Genomic DNA, 18,758 nt, shown 5'->3' on the forward strand with positions numbered 1-18,758 from the left:
TTCCACTCAATTATCCTTTCACTTTAAAAATATATTGATTATAAACTTTTTATATTTTTATTTTCAGACAATTATAAATATCCAGAACTATAAAATATTCATATTTCATGTTAACCTACAATGAAGATACAGAAAAATGCTAAATTTTATTTTCTGAAAACTCTCTGGATTTCTTGCTATGCACAAATTTTATTTTAATTTACTTAATGATCTTGATATTTGAAAAAGATATTAACATTAAGACACACATTAGTCTTTCTCACACACTTATCTACACCTATGCTAAATTACATTTTCAGGTGGCTTGCCTATGTTGTGTGTCAACTTGGATAAATGATTCTCTTTAAATGACTGTGCATTAAGGACGTTCAAGGGAGCACATGTAACTTCCATGTGCTCCAGCCATCCTTCTTGAACTATGTTAGAGAACTGTCATGTCTCTCATGGCCCACCTTTCTATATCTGGTGCCAGACACAGTTGCCATGACTGGAGTCTCAAAATATCACAGTATACTAAGATATTATTGACCATGATTATTGACATTTAACAGTTAATTTTTGGTGAATCATTGCATACTTTATGCAGGTCACTATAAGTTATGACTCCATACTTTTTATTTTATACTGTAAACATTATCTAGGCAATTTTTAATGTACCATGGGCAAAAAAATAAATAAATAAAATGGTTTTTATTTCATCTGAAAGGTTAAAAATCAATGCAATCTTTAATTTTAAAGTGGTTTTAGAACCTTTTAGTGCATTGTAAAATTTCTTTAGCTTTATTACTTCTTTTTAGTACTGACTGACATATATTGTAAAATATAATATATTTTTCTAGGTAGTTTGGATGACAAGTGTTGTTTAGAAGAACAGTTAAACATATCAAAGCCAATAATTATCTTTAATGGCATAGTTCCCATTAAGTTTTATAATAGAAAGCAAGATGAAGTCATATATCGGAATATCTTGATTTGCTTTCTGTCTAAACTGCTTACAGGGTTAGTCATTGAAGTGTATCTAACTTTACTGAGTCATGATACCTTCCTTGCAATTGTATGATGAATGGTGACTCATTCCTGACCATCAGATGTGCATAGGAATGTAAATCTTTTGATGATGCCCTCTCAAACCTCAATAAGGGAAGACTAAGTGTTTAAAATGCTGTGCTTGGCGATTTGGAATAGACTGTGACTATGGCTCAGCAATTGTTCAAGAATGCAAGAAAGGAAATAGGGAGTCATTATGACTTAGTAACTGAGGAATTCCCAGGAATCACATCAGAGCAATGATAGAACCCGTTAGCACCTTACAGTTCAAAAAGAACAATCTTCTGTTGTGCTAATAGAAGCCAGGAAGGCTACACTTTGCCCACTGTGACAGAATGGAGGAAGTAACATTTGATGTAATATCATGTGCTGATGGAAACAAAATAGACTAATACATTGAGAAATTTGCATTCACACTTCTACAAAGAAACATGATCTTTTACAGATCAAGAGAGTATATGGGAGAAAAATAAATCTTTCTCAAGAAAAGATTCTTTAGCATTTTTCAAAGTCTGGAGAAAATGTATTTAAAATACAAGTGTAGAGAACATTTTCTTTCATTAACACTAAACATAAGACATCTTGTGTGGCTACTTTAAATCTAAAGGGTCATTGGAAACTGCAAGGTTTGTTTTGTGACAAAAAAAAAAAAAAACTGTCAAGAATAAAGCATTATTTGAGCAAGCCTGCTCAGTCAGTCAACAGGTTCTCCAGCGCAGGAGTGAGGATTAAAAAGAAAAAAGACAATTAGACAACATTGTAGCATGACCCCAGCCAATTCTGAGACTGAAGGCAAATTTAATTTTTCCAATCTGCTTTTATACCATTTTAATTACATGCAAGTATTAAGGGCAAGCAGTACAGTAAGGAACTAGCAAGGCATTAAGCAAAGTCCCTTGATTAATCCCCTGACAGTTGCTTAAATGGGCTTGTCATAAGGACCAAAATACTTGAGCCCACTTCCTTGCCCAAACCCAAATCTTGCCTGAAGCCTACTTCTTTTGTTCTACCCTAAAATCAGATTCTTACTTCCCTGTCCTTGGCCAATGTCAGATCCCTGCCTGAACTTAACTTCTTTGTCATGCCCTAATGTCAGATTCCTGCCTGAAGCCTATTTCCTTGTCCTTGGTCGGTGTGGAATTCCTGCCAAGCAGTACCCTAAAAGACTCTCCACAATTATTGATCATTTTCAATTGTCCCTTATGTTGTGTTTTACATTTTAAATCATGTCTTATAACAACCACACTATGCAGGTAATTTCAAACCTATTCCTCTATGAGGGACTGAAATCCTAGAAGCAATTTCCAGATTATTACATCCAAGAGTTTTTAAACATGATAACTTTGCATTTAATGCATTTTTTTTCTAATGCACTTTTTTATAAGGCACTTGTTTTCTCACTAAGGATTCTTTCTCAGATTTTTATGCACATACTTAGATCTCTTTTTAAAATTTGGTATCATAAATCTAAATGTTTTAGTTAGAATATTTATTTCATTTACACTTAATGTAGCTATTGATGTCATGGGTTCATTATATTAGTTTCATTTTGTTGTAGTTTTTGTACTTTACCTGGTTCCTCTTTTCATCCTTCCTTTGATTAACAACACTAATTTGCATCCCATTTTATCTTTCTTATTAGGTTTTTTAGCTAATCACTACTCTTTTTATTACCTCTGGAAATTATAACAGAAATCACTTAATTAATATATTTTATTTGTAATAGAAGTGATTTTTCACGTTTGCACTTTATACACACACATATACATACATGTTATTGAATATGTGTTTCCTCCTCATTCTATCTCATGCCCAGCATTTCTTTTAATCACTTTTGTCTTTTGCAGACTTTCAGATATGGCTTGATTAACTTGTTTCTTCTTTTATCATATTAGTCTTGGTTGGTTTTGCCACCATGTGGAGGGAGGAGCCTTGAAAATGTTAGTTCAATCATGTAAAGTAACAGTCGGAATAAAACTCTCCAGAGGGTCCCAATACTTTTAACTTTAAACTCCTAGTCCAAGCTGGTTAAGCCTTGCTGATTTTGCCCACCTCCTCTGCCTATTATCCTTCTTTGTCATGAGCCCCTCAGTCCAATTTAGGTGAGTGCTCGATGCCCTCGATGCCCTCGATGCCCTCGATGCCCTCGATGCCCTCGAGCTTTCCCCTCTGCTTACTTTCTTCTCCTTGTTCCATGCTAGGCTGACTCCTATTACCACATATAATTTAAATATTATTTCCCCTTTAAAAAATATGTTGTATTATTCTTCAATTTCAAAGTTAACCCCAGGGTTCTCATAATAAGCTTCTTTAAGATTAGCAAACACTTATTTGTCTAGTTTATTACAGTATTAATGATATACTGTGAAAAAAAACAAACAATAGCATGACATAATGTAGTTCACCTAATAACAGAGAAAATGTAGGATGCTAATTCTCAGGCATACTTGGGAAGTAATTAACTTAAATAGTACACATCAACATGCTTATTATTTCTCATTTGTCTCTTCATCAAAGTAGGTTGTTACAAGAAAGAAGTAATTTCAATCATTTGAATTTTCTGTTTGATTTCTTACTGTATTTTGAGCCCACTGTAATCATAGCAAAAGTCTAATGCAATTAAAAGCAATTTGATATATATAGCTTATTCTTGAATTTTTGTCAGCCCAAATTAACTTGCGGTATGGCTGATGAATAGAAAGGTTTACTTTGTGAGGAGTCTTTAGAATATTCAATGACTTCCCTCAAAATAAAAATTATCAGTTTCTTTAATCACCTAATTTCTATTACAAAAATAAAATTTCTAAAATATTTTTATTAAGTAACATTACAAGTTTTTTTTGAAGAATAAAAGGAAATAATAAAAGTTTTGTGTTTATTTGGAAGAAATAAGGTAACTAAACTTCTTTGTCTCCCTCGTATCTATTGCTTTCCTTTTGGCCATGGGCAGGTTTCCATACACAAGCCTCTGTCTTCACCCATTCCTAGTTAGTTTAAGTTATCCAACTAAGTGCTAATAGGATTCATTTAGTTTTCCCTTCTTCATTCCTAGTTGTTAGTGTGGGTATTAATAAACTACTCAACTGTCAATCTAGTTTAGATGCATGTCTTCAGTCCTGGGATGATCAACTCTTTGTCCTTGTCAAGTTATTCCAACCATTTGCAGTCAGTTTTTTCTCTGATTACAAAATAAGTACATATATTTTATAGACTTTTGTATAATTAATGCTAATTGTATGTGTAAAATACCACATCATGTATTTGGCACAATTGTAGAATATTATGGGTTTTTTTTTTTTTAAAGAAAAAACCCTGGAGGTAAGGTCTCACCTGGGTTAGATGGAAACTGATGGATTCATGTGATCCTGTGGCTTGGTCTCCTGATTTGCTCCAACTGCAGACTTGCAGTGCCAGGCCTGTCATGTTTTGATTACTTAATGTTACCAACTCTGGGTGGAAATACACTGCTTCCTCTGAGTCTTTGAATTTTCCACAGTGAAGCTGGGCTTAGTTTCTATCAGAATCTCATTAGTATCTGTGTGCCTTTATTCACCATATGGTGTCATTAAAATTATGCATCATATGATACTCTTTTTAAAAGACAAACTTAGCCCTTTTTTTGAAGAAAAGAAAAAATTCCAAGGGTGAAATGCACATTTGATTAATAAATAGCAAGTTGTGTCATTGTAAAGGGTAAAAATAATGTGTCCTTGGCAAGCTTTCACACCTGTCGTGTGTAAAGGAGCCTAAGAAAGCATCTGAAAACTTCAGGGCAAAAGAAAATGGTTAACAATACCTGAAATAACTGCAGTTTCCAAAATGCTAAGCTTTATTTGAGCTATATGTTTGTAAATGTTGATAGAAATAATTAAGTCATAGTTATATTCAGCTTTATCAGTAGCCTATTAATACTTTATGGAATCAAGAGTGATTAGATTCAATAAAAAGGAAGGGAAATTGCCATAAGCTTGAAAAATAAAACAATTTCACAGGAAGATTTTATTGCTTATATTTTCCTTCATATTAATATTTATGTATATATAGCATACATATAAATATAGTCTACTTTTCAAAATTATCTCATTTTTAATACTACTGTCACAGCAATAATATGAAAAGAGTCTGAACTTTATGAGAGCATAAATCCATTACAGAGTCAGAGTTAATAAAATGTTCATAAACTTCACATTTTCAGAGTATGTTAAATATTTTAGGATATTCTCTCTGTCTGTCTCTGTGTCTCTGTGTCTCTGTCTCTCTCTCTCCATGGTCTCACTGTGTAGGTCTGGCTAGCCTCAAAGTCTTTGTATATTTGTGTAGACCAAACTGGCCTCAAACTCACAAAGACCTACCTGGAAACCAAAGGAAAGGAAAGGAAAGGAAATGGAAAAGGGGAGGAAGGGAGACAGAGAGAGAGAGAGAGAAAGAGAGAGAGAGAGAGAGAGAGAGAGAGAGAGAGAGAGAACAGCAATGATCAAAATATTTTGACTCATCAAAGCCCACTTCTATGGCACACTTCTTCCACACTTCCTAATCCTTCCCAAATAGTTCTACCAACTAAGGATCAAGTATTCAAATATATGAGTCTATGAGGGGCATTGTTATGCAAACCACCACATATGTTTGTTAGCCTTTTTAAACAAATGTTTTTCTAATACATATGATTAATGCATGCATGCTTAGAATCAGAATCAATAATAGTTTTTATATTATTTATTGTATGAAAAATACTCATTAAGGTAATTCTATTCATGCACCTGGTTTGCCATTTTTTCCAGTTGTACTCTTATTTTCTTAATGTATAGAATAGGCCTTGTATTATGGGAAATGACTGAAGTCAAGTAATACAGTCCAAACAGCACCAGAGCTCTGTGGTGTGTTTGACAACTGGATTCAGTTCCAGCTATTTACAACATTCTGCAAGCACTACTTAGCCGTTTACTGATTACCTTGATTCCAGCATTTAAAAGCTGAGAATCAGTCTCAGATTCACAAAGCCTTGTACTCAGTGAGACTGCCAATCTCTTCACGTCCTGCATTTTCAGGCTATAATTTTAAGTGCTCTGAAGTATTAAAGGATGGTCTCTTTGGGGAAGCATTTTGTTTAAAATGCATTAAAATTCCCATATCATCTTGAGAACCATGTTTTATGAATAAATGAATTCAGTGCACTCCATACGCTGGGAGCTGGCATTTGAGAAAACCAGTTTGAAGGATGATAGTTGTAAGCACAAGATTATGTACTATACCTTGAGATTAAATTATTTTTCTCATTCTCCCCTCCAAATAATTAGGATTATATCAGATATGGGAGCAGCAATGGCTATCTAAGGATGTATGAGAAATCCTGAGCAACTTCCCAAGGGGAAAATTTCTCCTTAATAATGAAAACGTAAAAATTAGCATTTCCTTTGTTCTTTACATAGACCTTGGACTCAGACTGCTTTTATATTTCACAGGAAGTGTGCCACTAGACTAGAAAGCTTCATAGTCTGAATCTAAATTAGTTACTCATAGAACTGTGATTTTCATCCCAATAGAGTGAAGTGTAAGGCTTTAAGAAGAGGAAAAGTATCTGAGAATAATTGCAATTAAACAGCAGTTGTTCTCCAGATTAATCAAATCAAATATTTTACATGCCTCAATGAATGAAATAGATTTGACTTATAGTCTTAATTGTCCATTAATTTATTCAGTACACACATGTGTACTCTAAGGATTGGATTCAGGCACTTCTACATGCAGAACATACACTGATCTTATCCTAATACCTAAGGGAGTTTTATGTTTACGTACTCTGCAGGTAATTTTTATAGAAAATTAAGAAGGAAGGGATGTGACTCTAGGGTTTTTAACTTAGATATTAAGTGTGTTGTTAAAGCTGACATGTGGAAGACCAGAGATAATACATTTTCTGGTGGGACAAATATTTTTTTCTAAGTAACTTGCAGTTGTAAATGTTGTATAAACCTTTAGAGTAGTAAGACTAAAATTTCACTTTGGGATCCACAGTGCATAATTTCAGTGACCTTTCTATGTATGTATTTAGGGTTACAGATGCTTGACTCGTTTTCAGTATTGATTTAATATTTCTAGGACTGGCAAATTAATAGCCTCAAATGACTTCCCAAGCTGACATATTAGCTCCTCTATATTTGAAGTAAATACCTTCCCCTAAGCACAAGTAACATGCAGATCTAAACACTCTGTGTTGTCTTACTCTTTCGTTTTATTTCATTGTGGTTTACAATAGCAATGTTACTTGGTTTTCAAATCATATTTTTCCTATCCATACTTGAAAAGTGCTCTCTATATATGTGACCCCAAACTAAAAGCTATTTCTATAAAATCCACTCTATTTGTATTTAAATGTGCGGACAGTAGAGTGGGGTGGCAGCCGTCTTGATCTGCTCGGTCTACACTTGGACATTTCCTAATCTCATTATCTCTTGGCTTACTCCCAATGGCTGTTGAGTTTTTCCACCTCACAGTTATGTGGGTTTTTTTTTTTTTAATGGTCTGTCATTAAAGTCTTTGGCACTTTTTTGTTCATGTGCTGTTAAATTGGGCATTCTAGAGCACTCTTCACATCTGCCCATGGAAGCTGGTGTTTTAAGCCAGCTATTTTGAAATGCTGGCACAAAGACTTTCTTCTCTGTAAAAGAGCTGAGATTGATATATACTTAAAGCCAAGCCATTTAATTATGATATTAAGGAAATAAACTAGGAACATAAGGAGAAATCATCAGCTAAAATTGTGACATTATTAGGCATTAATTTATCATTTAATCTAAAATATAATTTGAAAACTGGTCTGTTTTCTTTGTAAAAGTGATTGATACTGCACTTACTCAATTCTTAGTTGCTTTATGTTTATGTGTGTGTTTTGGTTTGGTTTTACTTCATTGAATTCACTGTGCATTGCTTGATTAACTGTAGAAAAGGCTATAAAAGATTGCTCATTTTATTATTATTCACTGTAAACCCCCAAAATCTCCCTAGTGTTCATCGGATGCCTATATATATAGTTACATATTAAGATCTTTTTTCCCTACTGGACTCCTTACTTTTTGATAAGATGTTACAGTTCTTGCTAGATTTCCTTTTTTTTTTTTTTTATACTACTAAGAGATGACTTGACCTAGTATTTTCTTCTTATAAGTTTTTCTTCATCATATATATACATATTATATGTATATATATAATTATAGTAAAGTGTCAACACTTTCTTCTATTATATATGTTCTTAAAAACTTCAAGAGAAATTGAACCTTTCTCTGTAGACCAGGAAGCTGGCCTTGAACCCACAGAGATCCACCTGCCTTTTCCTCTTTAGCTCAAGCTTAAAGGTGTGTGCCAACACCGCTCAAGGCTCAAGGGTGAGTAAAATTCTCTTAAAGCAGAAGTAAAATCCGTTTTCTCGTTTTCCTTTTTATTTCTATAGTATATAATGTTAGTTCTTGAGTTTCACAATTCACATTTTATCTGAATTCTCTTTGGAAGTCAATTCTGAACTTCAGCATACCACCACCACCTTCCTGCATGGAACCTGCATCCTGTCTCCCTTTTGGTCCCACAGAAAGCATCCCTTCACAAGTAGACTTGGGAACACTGAGCCACAGTATAGTTTATAAACATTGCTAGTGAATTCTGAGATTATCTTTGAACATTCATTAGTTGGATATGTCTATATTTCAATTTATAATAAGAAAATCCATGAGTTTTACTAGGTCTAAACTTAGTGTCTAAAATAAAAAAGTTATTTTATATGATGTTTCCTTCTTTACATATAAATACTTAAAATAAAACAACCTCAAAAGTAGTCAGTGCAGTAATTATTGTATCCTCCTTGGATTTCCATTGAATTTTTAGAAGAGAAAGCATTGCGTGTGTGTGTGTGTGTGTGTGTGTGTGTGTGTGTGTGTGTGTGTGTGTGTGTTCAGTTTCTCTCTAGCCTTCTTTTAGAAGCCACTGGGGAACAACATAAGGACACAAAATTTTGTGTAATAGCAAATATTATATTGTACTTTCATATTTAATTTTCTGGGTTGTTTTTTGAATGCTTAGATATTCACATGCAGAAATGTGCTAGGCTCTTATATTCAACACACACAGGAGCCCCATGAAGATAGGTATATTTTCAGACATAAAAGACTGTTAGCTGCTGGAATTTCTGTTATTATTCCAAGGTTGTAGTTGAAAACATGCTTAGAAGGCATTCAGACTCAAGAGGGCTGATTTAGAATTCCTTGCTTAGAGTTTTTCACATGCCAACAATAATAAGGAATAACACGAAGGAATAAATGATTTTTTTTAATTTCTATCAAAAGAACTCCAAGTTTCATACTCTATTTTCCTGTCACCTATCAATTGATTTGCTTATATATTTTACAGATGAAAATATTAACTACTAATAAGATGTACCCATGAACCACTTTTCAATATTTAGTTTCTTGGTATTTATAGGCTCTTCCATATATATCATTTTTGATTAGTTGATATAAAATTATAAAATTTGAAATAACATTCAACTGTAGAACATTTATTTTGTTTATTTTTATTTTATGTACTTTCATGTTTTGTCTTCATGTATGTCTGTGTAAGAGCAGATCCTTGGGAACTGGAGTGTCAGACAGGTGTAGGCTGCCACATGGGTGCTAGGAATTGAACTCTGGTCCTCTGGAAGAGCAGCCAGTTCTTTTAATCACTGAAGCATCTTTCCAGCCCCTCAACTATAGAAATACTATGGTTAAAATTTTTTTTAAGTTTTATTGCATTATATTGAGAAAAGTTACGTGATTGCTATTTATCTGAATTTGTTAACATCTAAAAACATATTTTAAGTAAATAGAATTAAATCACATTCTTGTTTCCCTCTTGTACCCCAACTCCTCCCAGAGACCCTCTTCAATACCTACAATATTTTTTGTCATATTCTTTAAATTTTATAAAATATTATAACAATAAAAATGAGTATTATAAAAGTTGTTTGATATAAAACAACAATCAATTTAACAGTCTTATGTAGATGTTTGTATGTTTGGAGTCATTTAAAATTTATATTGAGAAAAACATGATTTTCAGTATGGTTAAAATTTTAAGGCATGGATTTGACATTTATTGATTCTGTTTTATTAAGTTCTTCATAATTGCAGATTGAAGATTTAGTTTGGGTGTTTTGCTTCTAAATCTTCAATTTTATTACAATCACATAAAGCCACAGGAATAAAAGTATTTATATTCCACTTTAAATTATTTGTTTTATTGATATAGTTAATTTTGTTCTCATCTTGGTAAATTCCACAGGAATACATCTTTTTTGGCAGTAATAATTCAGTACTAATAAAATCTATAGTTAAAATAAAATAATTTTTGTTAATAGTTTCAGTATTTATATTATACATGCTTAATATTTTCTAAGAATTTTTAATGTGTTTAATGCTTAGTGATTTAAATATATGGATATTAAAAAATGATCATCTTTATTTTATTCAGATTTCTAGATTAAACTGTAAATAGCTTTTCTTTTTAACCTTCTGGCAGTAGTATACAAAATAATAATAGAACTCTAGTAGTATAAATTCAGCTGGAGCTGTCCCACTAACAAAAAACACATTGAAAAAGAAATACAGAGAATCTGGGGCTTCTGTGATACATAATCAGTTGATCGAGCACTTTCCGTGCTATTGTAGTATAAATATAAAAATGCAAAAGGTTTGTTCACACATTACTACTATTACAATCACTCAAAAAATTTAAGTAAAGAAAATTTTGTATTACTTTGCTGAAGTTAGTCTTTTATCCAGGAAAGCAAATCCACTGTATTCTAAAGCTGAAAGTGTCAAGAGACTAGTCAGGATGACAACAGCTCTTTTGCTCCATTAAACATACATTTCACACAAGCAACACAAAAGCTAACCAGAGGATTGGGACATTCCAAACTGTCTGGGCCTCCAAGCCGATGGGATTAGCAGGTTGGCCTGCATACCTCCTTTTCCATTACTTACAGTAACTTATCAAGGAGCAGATCTTTGCACTTGAGGATTAACTTCTTGAACATGTTTCTCATTACTCCATCTTTCCTCACACCTCTCCTTACCCAGCATAAAAAAAATATTTAGCCCTTTCCAAAGATATATAAGTCTCCAAAAGGAAACTATAATAGCAGGGGATATTTTTTAACTCTTTAAATAATTTATTTCAGCCATATCTTTACTTTCTGAGTAGAATTTCTCCCAAAGGAGCATGCCCAGAGTAATTTTTGGCAAGACGATAATTCTTGAACAAAGAGAAAGGGTATCTTGTAACTACTTTGATTTGCTCATGTCTGTATTTATCCATCATCTTTCTTTATTGATTCTTTGAGTTATTTATAAGTCACACACACACACACACACACACACACACACACACACACAAAGTTTGTTTATAGGTTACTGTTTTGATTAAGAAACTTCTCTTGAAAATTTACATTCAGTTAAGCATTCACAAAGTTATAATTTTGTAGCGTTTTATGTGGCTTGTGATTTTTTTCAAGGACATACATACTTTTCAAGCGACAGAGATAAGTAAACATTCTCATCTTGGCAATAATATCAACTTTTTGGGTAAATTTTATGACCCTATTTAAATAAAAATTTAAGCATCACTAAGAACAAAATAAAACATTTTCCCAAAGGAAAAAACTTTTAAAAATAGGGTTTATCTTCCATTTGTCTTTAAAGTTATATATAGTATAGTGTATTTTTTGATATTTATATCCATAAATTAACATAAATTAAGAGATAGCACATGAGGATCTGTTCATCTCCACCAAGATCATTGTAAAGCATAGTATCCATAATGTCATAAAAACTCAAAATAATGGCAATGAAACCACAGCCTACAATGGGACTAGTATTTATCAATGAGAGAAAGCCACAATGAAAATGGTTTGGTGTTATAAATTTATTTGGTAAATATCCCTTAAAATGCAAATAAGGAAGTGGAAAGTCTATACAGCTTTGCTGTTATAAGTGATGGTAACATTGGTACTTGTTTCTTTTGGATTTAGAGAGAGATAATAATCTTAAATTCTCTATGCTAATGTAATATCTGGTTAAAATCCTGGAACTTATTGACATAGGCAGTTTACAGTGATCTGTAGATTTAAAATCATTGTATGCTAATTATGTCCTGCTACAGTAAAACACAAAACTCACAAATATTTGGTTTTGTGTTTTACTATGAATTTATATGTTAAAGATGAGCTTAGAATTACAAAAGCTAAAAAAAAAAAAAAATTACATTGTTGGTAAGCCACTGTAAAAGTATACCAATATCCAGTGGTATGAACTGTTGTCCAGGGGAGTCTAGGGACAGGTGGCCTAAGTGTCCTCCATCAGCTCACCATTACTACTAAGCACTGTCTAAATCAGTATCTGAGGCTCTATTGTCTCTTTCTCCAAGTCAACGGGGAGAACAAATGGTAGAGCGAGCCCCAGTCCAGTTCCTTAATTCATAAGACCTAGAAATGCCACACTTGATTCTGTTCACCTCCCAGTGAACACTGCTCAGCACACATCCACCGTGACTGAGGGAAGTTGGTTTTTGCAGACTCTGCTTGATGGAACAGCTGATACTGGCATTACCTTGCCATAGATATCCCACCTTGATTTCTCTTGTGACATTTCATATCAAAGGTAAATTGTGATGTGTCAGTCGGCATACTGCGGCCAGGCTATTTTAATTTTTGAAATATTTGTAAGCCTCGATTCAGTTTTGTAAAGTGTTTTTGCTTGAAGCTCTAAACAGTAGTGCTTGCATATATCTGCTTGACATTATTCTGGGTTTATTAGCATAGGATGTATCTCTAGTCCTGAACTTGGCATCATAGATAAAATATACTGATGCAATCAGAATTGATATAACAATAAATTATTACCATTGTGTTTTAGAGCTTATATAAAGATACATGATTTTCTATCTGGGTACATTATAGCAAACATAAACTACTGTTAGACATTCTTTTATCTTCACATTTTCATGGCACAATTTAAATATCCTTTGCAATTATACTGATTGGCCTAAAATGTTCTTAATATGTCCTAGTTCAGCATTATCCAATAGAACTTTCCTGTGATGATGGAATATTCTAGAACTGTTTTACCTAGTGTCATACTGCTACCTATGTGAGGTTTGGGATCATTTGCATTATGCCTGATCTGACATAGAAATGGAATTTTAATCCTTATTCTGCTTTGATGTATTTAAATATCCAGTCTTGATTAGCACTCACTAGATGGAGTACACAAATCCATTCACTCCCTGCTCCATCTACTGATTTATTTCAGCTGCATCTCTTTCTTTGCATCATATTACTTCCTAAACATCTTCTCAGGCATTTAACTACTCAATATTTATGTATCGAGTATTTTCTTTTGGGTAAGAAATTTCTATTTTGTTTGAGTTTAGCTTTAGACAGTCTAGCAATGATAAAAATACTTTATTGCTCTGACCAAAAAAAAAATGTATTTTTTACAACAATAATGCCGAGTATACTTAGATCCTAATTATGACCACTTTATAGATGCACAAAATGACACACCACAAATTAATTGGCTTCTGCCTGACACCAAATAGCCAGTAAACGATTGACCTGGGATGTATGTAAACCTGAGGCAGGCGGGCTTCACATATGAGGCTCTCATTCCAGTATTTACCATCTCATCATTCTGGAGAGTGGGTTTTTATGAGTGGCTCTCTTTAATCAAAACTCATCACAGATGGGCCTTTCTGAGAACATCATTTGTGTATTTATAATGTAGGAAAATATATTGCTTTTGGCAAGAAGAAAGGGGGAAGAAGGACTGTAGTGATCAGATTTAACTCAGATTAATCATCATCTCTGTGTTAAAATTTCTTAGAGGCATATTGTCCATAATTAAGTCATCTTACCCACTAATATTATAGAAAAGGAGATACCTTTACATGGCATAACATCTATCATTTTAAGCATGCCCCCAAGCCTTATTTTCAGATTGCTCATAAAATTTCTCATTCTCTAGAGAAATGTGATCTCTAAGAAATAAATGTCTCTGTCAAGTCACAAGTAATATGAGCACATGATGAAAAAATGGAATTGCTGAGTCTCAGATGGGATATTGCAGTATTGTAAAATTGATTTTATTCCCTGGTATTTAAGTTCTCATGGTCATTTTAGGATTTACCTTCTAGATATAAAGGGAAGGTTATGATACCTTCTAGGGAGGCGGGAAATAAAGGGCTTTGGTCAGGAAACAGGAGAATATATTTTTTTCCACAGGAAATTCTTTATCAGAAAATGCTAATGTTGGTGTTCTTGTCTTTATGTCTGTGCATTCTTTAGCTATGAGGATAACAGACCCTTCATCAAGTAAGAATGACCTGAATGGCTGATAAATTGCATTTATCAGTGTGGTCCCATGAACCAGCTGTCAGATCAGTACTGAGTAACCACTAGAGCTTCTGTCATTCACATTGAGGCAGAAGAGCAAACTGTGCAGGAGACACTGGCATACAGCGTACATGCAGAATGCCTCAAGTGTATCGCCAGAAAGGACAAAGAGCCCCACCTCCTCTCGATTGATGGGATGTCTATCTCTTGATCATAGTGCCTCAGTACCAGCACTTCTCTGTGGCACAGACTTGTCTTTCGTGGACATCTCCTCCAAGAGTGATGTTCTCCCACACTGCAGATATCCAAAGTTCTGCTGTGTGTCCCACTATCGTTCACATTAAAATATGTTGTGACTCAGTAGTGCCCCTTTATAACAATTCTATGGACATGAAACCACCCAGTGACAATTAGTATTAATGACTACCTATATTAACTCTATCTATAAAAGGGGGAAAGGGACATTTAAAGATTCAATTTTACATATGCAAACTTTTCCCTTTGAAATTTGACACCTGTATCATAATAAATTTTCTCATTGCTTATGCATACATTGGAATTTTTGAAACAAAGTGACAAGTCTGTACCAGTCTAACAAGTGGATGGATGATTGTAACAATTGGGTATTTGCTTATAATTTTAAAACTGATTTGTCCTGCAAGAATCGACTAAGACTGGCCACCTGGGGGCCATGTTGCTGTAGACTTTCAGTTTGTTCTTCTGGTGAAGAGTCCTTTGTTTCCATTCCCTGACTCCATCGCACTGACTGCTTCATGCTTTGGCTTATCTTCTTCTTTGGAAATCAGAGCTCACTGCAGTTCTAGACCATTTAACCCTTCGATCCATTCTATGTTTTCTACTGGATAATGGCTGACTTCAGTATTTTGTGACATCGTTCGGTCTCTAAATCTAAGTAGATACTTTTCCTGTATTTAGTGATGATCCTTTCTATTTATTTTTCCCTTTTCTTATATCTGTAAGAACATGAGAGCTATCGTTTGTATGTTTCTACATTTTTGAATTCAGTTGTGAAATAAGTATTAACATTTAAGGTGTTTTCTAATTCATATAAGCAAATGTGCCAAATACAAGAGCAAACCTCCTTCATTCAGCAATGTTGATGGTTTATACAGCAAACCTGATTCATTTAGAGGACATTTAAATTTGAAATACAATGCCTGATTGTGTGAAAGAAAAATAACAATATTTATAAACCATTTTAAAACGCCGCTGAGACCATGTCTTCAAATCTTTAAAAAAAAATTAAATTCAGATTATGGTAAATTATGTATTTTTCCCTCTTTGCTTTGTTAAGAATCAATCCCCCCAAATATTTCCCCCTTGGGCAACAAAGATGAAAGATAACAGAGTGCTGAAAAGAAATGTAAACTTGCTGTTTTCAAGGAAGGGATCCTGGGAAAGTAAGGGGTGGGGCTATGAATGTGTAGAGATCTTGGATGCTTTCAGCCTGTTCTCCATTCTATTGGAAAGTTGAAAAGGATTCCATTTCCAGTTATTAAAGGCCCGTCTATCAGAATAGTTTATCTTATGTTTCTAGTAAATGTGTACATGACCACAAATGTATGAGCTCCTGTCACCAATTTATTACCATTATAACATGGCATTTTGGAGGAAATGAAGCAAATGGAGTAAAGGTGGCTGCTCACCTTTCCTGCTGTATGACTCCATTCATACCACTCCATCCCCATTCTCAGCTTCATCCTCTTCCCTGAGTTTGCAGACATCTAAGAGATGAAGACATTCTAAGTCTATTAAGATACTAAAGGCCCGCTTTTGAAAACCTAGGCCAATATGATCTACCAGATTGTACCCGAAGGTGAAAGGTTGTTACCACTAGAGTGGAACTTTGTCTTTTAACCTACTGTATCCCGAGATTGCTTGCTCCACTTGTCCGTAATCACCTTTCAATACGTGCTTCAGCTGGAGTGAGGGTAGCTCAAGCAAGGAAGCCCAGCCCTCACAGTGCAGAGTGGGCAGATCTCAGATTTCAAGGCCAGCCTGGTCTACAGAGCAAGTGGCAGGATAGTCAGGGCTACACAGAGAAATCGTTTCTCAAAAACAAAACAAAACAAAACGAAACAAAAAAAATGTTTCCAATAATGGTTGCTTCTAGTCAGATGTGTTTTTTTTTCTCCCTTCTAACAAATACAATAATTTTATTAGAAAAGAAAAGAACTTTGGGAAAAGCAGTATACAAATGTATTAGATGAAGCACTAAAAGATTGGTTGCACTCGAACAGATGTACTAAGTAGTCTGGTGAAGACTAAAAGGATCTTTAAAGACGTTTCTCCTTTCCCATCCACTGTAATTACATATCCATACCATTTGCATATGTATTGCAAACACATGAATAATTTATGGCACGAATCTGCTTTTGCTTAAATGAATTTCTGTGTTCATAACATTTTCATCCACGTATCTCCCCTCAAGTTTGAACTTGTAGTCCCCATCAGAATCTTCAAGCTCTTACATCACTTGTCTCACATTTCTGTCAGTAAGACCAACCATAGCTTTTCTTCAGTGTCGGTAGCATTGATAGGGCACGGTGGTGGTGTTAACTCAGGACTCCTTTCCTGCTAACCCTGCCTTTTCTCTTCTCTCCACAGGTCATGGGTAATAGGTGCAATAGCGCTGCTCTGCCTGTTAGGATTGACCTGGGCCTTTGGACTCATGTACATTAATGAAAGCACAGTCATCATGGCGTATCTCTTCACCATTTTCAATTCTCTACAGGGAATGTTTATATTCATTTTCCACTGTGTCCTACAGAAGAAGGTAAGCTGTAGTTGTTCCAGATAAGATGGCATGAATCTCATGATAGTAAAAGACTCCTGCTGTATTCGCATGTAGTATTCATATGATTTTTTTTTTAAAAAAAAGAAATATGTTACTCTACTTTTTCAAAAACAAACAATACAATTTGCTTTTACTAATAATGACACCATATACACAAAATTAAAATATGGGATGAGAAAGCATTTTTCAAATTACCAAAAACACATTTTATTATCTGCACAGTGCTCAAAAGGTAACTTCTCAAAGAAGTTTATATCTACAGGGAGAAAAATGGAAGTTATAATTTAGAAAGTAATTTCTCAAAATAAAAAATGGCATAGGCTAATTTCCTGATTTCATATATTGATAAGCAAATCAAATAATCCATTAAAAAGTCACTTGTATCTATATTCTGGTTTTCATAATTGAATTCTAGAATTAACAACCAGGGTCTAGCATCAAAGTCCCCAAAGGTTAAAAGAACAAGTCTTTCTTTCCTCAAGAGTCTCCAAGCTCAAAGCTTTTTTACATTTACAAAGTAAAATGTAAAACTCTCCACCTGCGTCTTTGAAAATCTGGTTATGAAACTGATAATTTCCTGATACCCATTTTTCAGAATTAACCCTGGAATTAAAAATAAAGCTACTTTTAGTAATTAAATATTTTGTTTCATTTTTTTATGACATAAGATTGACTTTCCCACTCCAATACTTTTCAACTTTATCCAAAAAGTACCTCTATAGGTTTTTGTTTTTGTTTTTTTAAACATGGAACCTTAACCAGTTTGCCCGTGTTTCAGTCCTTAGGACCTCCATGTAAAAACTTCTTTGATTTTTAGTAAGTTAATTGACCTCCCCATTACTCCAGTTTCCTTATAAGTGACATGGAAGCTATAAGAATAATTATGAAATATTTAAAAAGGTGGCTATAAAAAATAAAGGGAAAAATAATTCTTGATCTCAGAAAGTAAGAATTTACTTTTGTTTTGGAAAACAGCAGAAATGAGGACTAATGTTCTCTATCTCTAAGAATTCTTTAATCAAGACTAAAAATCAAAGTACCCTCTAAAGCAGACATTACGATGCAAGTCCACTTCTTTAAGAAGGACAAGAGTGCCAGGCAGTGGTGGCACACACCTTTAATCCCAGCACTTGGGAGGCAGAGGCAGGCAGATTTCTGAGTTTGAGGCCAGCCTGGTCTACAGAGTGAGTTCCAGGACAGTCAGGGCTACACAGAGAAACCCTATCCTGGGGGGTTGGGGAAGAACAAGAGTAAAACAATTTTATTGTGTTTCAATTTTAGCTTGTAGTAAATTTCTACAGTGTTTTCCTATGATCACAAATATAGGATAAAGGAATAATGACCAGTCACGCACCTATTAGAAAGGATGCATTTTATGCTGATGGAGTCGAATTCACCTCCAAGACAGGCTAGAATGGAATGAATAAACTCTGTCAAATGAGAATATTCTCAGAATTTCAGTAACTCAACTCACTGTAT

General features: G+C 34.0%; 1 protein-coding gene across 25 annotated transcripts in view; it reads left to right on the forward strand.

The window, feature by feature from the left end:
* Positions 1–18,758, forward strand: part of Adgrl3 (adhesion G protein-coupled receptor L3) — a 485,843-nt gene that overhangs the window by 399,651 nt on the left and 67,434 nt on the right. For 16 of the 25 annotated variants that reach the window (XM_031342882.1, XM_031342858.1, XM_031342860.1 and 13 more), the window contains 2 exons: positions 14,414–14,440; positions 17,090–17,258. In XM_031342882.1, the coding sequence (XP_031198742.1) occupies positions 14,414–14,440; positions 17,090–17,258 (196 nt within the window). The remainder of the gene's footprint in view (positions 1–14,413; positions 14,441–17,089; positions 17,259–18,758) is intronic. The other 9 variants (XM_031342861.1, XM_031342865.1, XM_031342871.1 and 6 more) reach the window with 1 other exon arrangement.

This window comes from Mastomys coucha, unplaced genomic scaffold, assembly GCF_008632895.1.
Source record: "Mastomys coucha isolate ucsf_1 unplaced genomic scaffold, UCSF_Mcou_1 pScaffold22, whole genome shotgun sequence".
NCBI lineage: Eukaryota > Metazoa > Chordata > Mammalia > Rodentia > Muridae > Mastomys > Mastomys coucha.